The 3,748-nt window shown below is 43.3% G+C and overlaps 1 protein-coding gene across 1 annotated transcript; it reads left to right on the forward strand.

Moving 5' to 3' along the window:
- The first annotated feature begins 295 nt into the window (after nucleotides 1-295).
- On the forward strand, nucleotides 296-1,696 carry LOC147611848 (uncharacterized). Its single transcript, XM_086784219.1, has 5 exons — nucleotides 296-396; nucleotides 492-584; nucleotides 671-860; nucleotides 933-1,025; nucleotides 1,139-1,696. The coding sequence occupies exons 2-5, from the start codon at nucleotides 496-498 to the stop codon at nucleotides 1,454-1,456; spliced, it is 690 nt and encodes a 229-aa protein (XP_086640345.1). The 5' UTR covers nucleotides 296-396; nucleotides 492-495; the 3' UTR covers nucleotides 1,457-1,696.
- The last annotated feature ends 2,052 nt before the right edge of the window (nucleotides 1,697-3,748 follow it).

Raw genomic sequence — 3,748 nt, forward strand, 5'->3', positions numbered from 1 at the left:
TAGATTTGAGAACACCCCGTAAGAGGATGGGTAAGCTTGACTTGCTGAGCAAGATGCATTACGATTGGATCCCTCTCTGACGCATCGGAGGAGCCTCTACCTTAGACACATAGAACACATTGGAAATGGTTTAGTGGAATCATCATCTCTCTACATTTTTGGGAAATCTTCCTCAGATAGCCGAATTGTTGTGACGTTTAATTATTAATAACGTTGACTATTTGATTATAAGCATGTTCACATGTATACACACGACTGACTGTCGACATTAATAACATTAAGGTGGCGACTATTCGAATGGTTGTGACGATGCGTGCATGGCATTCTAATTTTAAACAAAGGGGATCCCCAACACGTTGACACTCAGCCAAAAGAAGAGCTATGTTTTAGACGAAGGTGAGATTTTATGATAAATTAAGATTTTGGTATCCAAATTTCTAACCGACGCCTTCCTCTTCGTGATATTGGGCGCTGAGTGATTTTGCAAGCAGGTGTATGGTGCCGGCTATGGCGTCTCTTCCGACCGTTCCGCAGCAGCCAGAGAATACTGCCTTTATCAAGGAGTTGCAATGGAAAGAGAACAGGTAACTCATCATTAAACATTGGTATTTTCGTTTGTGTTCATTCAAACGAGAAGAATCAGACGCCGTTGTGTTGAGATTGACACTAGGTCACAGGATGAGTTCCTGGGACAACTGCTTTCCGATGAGACTCTCGCAAAAGACCATATAGCTTTGAAGCACAGCAGCAGCAGCAGCGGCGGCGCTAGTAGCAAGAAGGATGAGAGAAAGCCGAATAATCTCCGCGCTGGAGCGGCTGCATCTGCGGACGATCCTCAAATCTACACACAACTCTCTGTGGTGCGCCTGTAATACATAAAAACGTGTCCATCACGCAATAGGCCACCATTAAGACATTAATTGTGTTTGCAGAACCTATGGAAAAGAGTAAATGCTGGGTACCTTGTGCCCAAACGGCCTCCAATAGGTGTTACAAAGGCCACATTCGCGTACGAACCAGGCTTGGTGAGGAGCATCAGCCGGAGTTTTTTCAGAACTGTTTATGAACATAATTATACGCAACCAAGGCATGCACAGTCTTTGGTTGATAATTAGAATCTGGTGTACCTACGCTGCAGGTGGAGAAGCAGTCTAAGGAGTTTCACAGAAAGCGCGACTTTTATTCGGAATACAACGAGGCAGCTGCGCGGTTCAAGCTCGTTCTGGGAAACAAGAAGCCCCTCTCCAAGAAGAAGGCCGGGAAACGGAGCGATGACACCAAGCTGGACGCCAAGGGCAGGTCGAGTCCACCACCATCGTCTGCTGGGAGCGCAAGCGCAAAGCCTCTCGACGAGGGCCAGCAACAACCAGCTCCCGAATCAACCAACCATGTTATTAGCATTGATAACAACAACAGTGATAATCAAAATGATCAGTACAATCCCACCATTACGTGAGACAATAAAAAGAGCGCTAATTCGGAGTACCTACCCTCTTGATCCTAAACACCAACTTTGTCATAATTAATCAAGATTCAACATTTTTTAAAGGGAAAATTGGCTCTAAGTCAAGAGAGAGATACTGCTTCAACTTTTAGCTAAGGATTATAAGACTAATTGGTGATTATGAGAGTAATTGATTCTCTCTTTTTTTTGGTACGCAAAGCCGTGTTTGTACAGGGAAAATGTGCATTTGGAAATCTTCATCCATAACATCTTTTTCTACATAATTCGTAAAAATATATATGGTGGTAGTTTTCTTTTTTGCACTATTGGGTTATGTTTTATGATTGTAAGCGTGTTGGCATTCTGCTTAACTTGACTTAAATTTTATCAAACGAATTCCTCCCAAGTAAAGTTCAAGGAGCATTGGCATCTAAGAGACATGTATATGAGGTTTCATTGCACACACAATGCAAGGCCGCCCCAATGATACCGCATCTATCTACATTCTAGACCATACCTTGCAAATAACACACATGAGATTGAGCCATTGTAGGAGATCATTCCATATTCAGTATGAGTCCCAATTCTCCAACTTCTTTGATTTCATTAGCAACCTATTAAAATAATGCAAATTAGATATATTAATTTTTGTACTGGCAGATTTAACATTACCAAACAAACCCATCAAAATATGTAAAAATTGTCTAGAAAATTACAAGCAACCACAGAAATTCGCTACCTTAACCAATGCTTGTCCCCAATACATCAAGTCGAAGCACACTGATCACATTTGTACTAATCTACCACAAACCCTACATTAAACTCCTTAAAGGGAGGATTAATTATGTACGACGGCCTCTCAAGGGTTGAGCTGGGCCGGAGGGGCAGCCTGGTTTGGTGATTTCCTGATTGCAAATTCTAGTTGATAATCAGTGGTGTGATCCTTGGAGATTATGATGATGTCCCCTTTCTGGAGGTTTTTCCTTCTCCTGTAGGTGCTCCACCCTCCTTTGAGAACACAGGCGTTGCTAGAGTGCCAGTACGCATATGCGAGCTGGAGGAGGGCACCATTATCATCCTTATCCAAAAAGGTGAGGAGGATCCCATGCTCGTCATGAGGGACTACTCCAAAAAAGTCCTTGTAACCATTCGTCATGAGGGACTACTGCAAAAAAGTCCTTGTAACCATGGCGAATTATGAGAAGCCTAACCAGTCCATCCACGTCGCTTTGGGATAGCACCTTCCACAACACACTTGTGCTAGGTCTAATTACCACGGCCCCATGCAGGACACGCTTGAGACGTATTGTCGATAAACGCAGACTGATCATAATTGCTCACTAATTCTGATTTGCGCTTGGCGCATGCATGACGACGTAGGGCAGCAACGTCTTCATGCAGCTTCTGATCTTGGATGGGTAATGCTGCTCTGATCCCATCTCCTTGCTCTTGGCGATGGCTCACTCTTTCTTCACCATCGACGGCCTGCAGGTGATTAGGTTCAACATCAGCGTCCTTTAATAAGGGCTTCTTGTTCAAATCCAAATCAAACCGCCCTTGTGCTGATCAGAATTGAATGCCGGAGTTGCATCATAATTAGTAGCTAATCCTCCATGAAGATGCTTCTGATCCTCCGCGATTGTATCGTGTTGCTCATCATGATGAGCTCTGCATGTTGCAGGTGGCCGCCTTGCAGACAATCTTGGCCTTGAGCGCTGTCTCCTGCAGTTGGGCGCTAAAATTGCACCAGGATAATGATCAATAATGTCCGCGCCTCGACCTCGTGCGGCAGCCTCTTCATTGTAGACTTGTTCACAAACCGTCGCGAGCATAAACAGTACACGCAAATCTAGGCAAATTGAAGCATGTTGAAAGTGTGTTTGAGGAGGGCCATCAATTTTATACACCAAATGGGCTTTGTTTTCAACCCTCTGAAATAGTGACCTACTCACTAACTAATTGGCGATTAAGTCTGGCTTACTTTCAATTTTTGGGCTTATTAGTGGTGGTCAAAGATGCCTTCTTCTTCCTTGATTAATCAACCGCAAAGAACATCAAGCCAAGGAAGAAAATTAAGAAGCCTAGAGCTAAATCTAAACCTCATTATTATGCTCATGCAGAGAACTTGGGTTTTTTAGAGTTTACTTCCACTCACGTGTTTGTATATTGAAGGGGGTCATTAGCACAGGCTTTAATCTTGATGTAAGGGTTTAGAGACTTCCCTTAAGCTAGTAAGTTAGGTGTGGTAAGACCTATCCAAACTCTTTTAAACTTGATAAATTTGAATGCCATGGTTTCCACACT

Source organism: Cibotium barometz, chromosome 46 (genome assembly GCF_041138505.1).
Source record: "Cibotium barometz isolate CiBa-2024 chromosome 46, ASM4113850v1, whole genome shotgun sequence".
In the NCBI taxonomy this organism is placed as follows: Eukaryota; Viridiplantae; Streptophyta; class Polypodiopsida; order Cyatheales; family Cibotiaceae; genus Cibotium; species Cibotium barometz.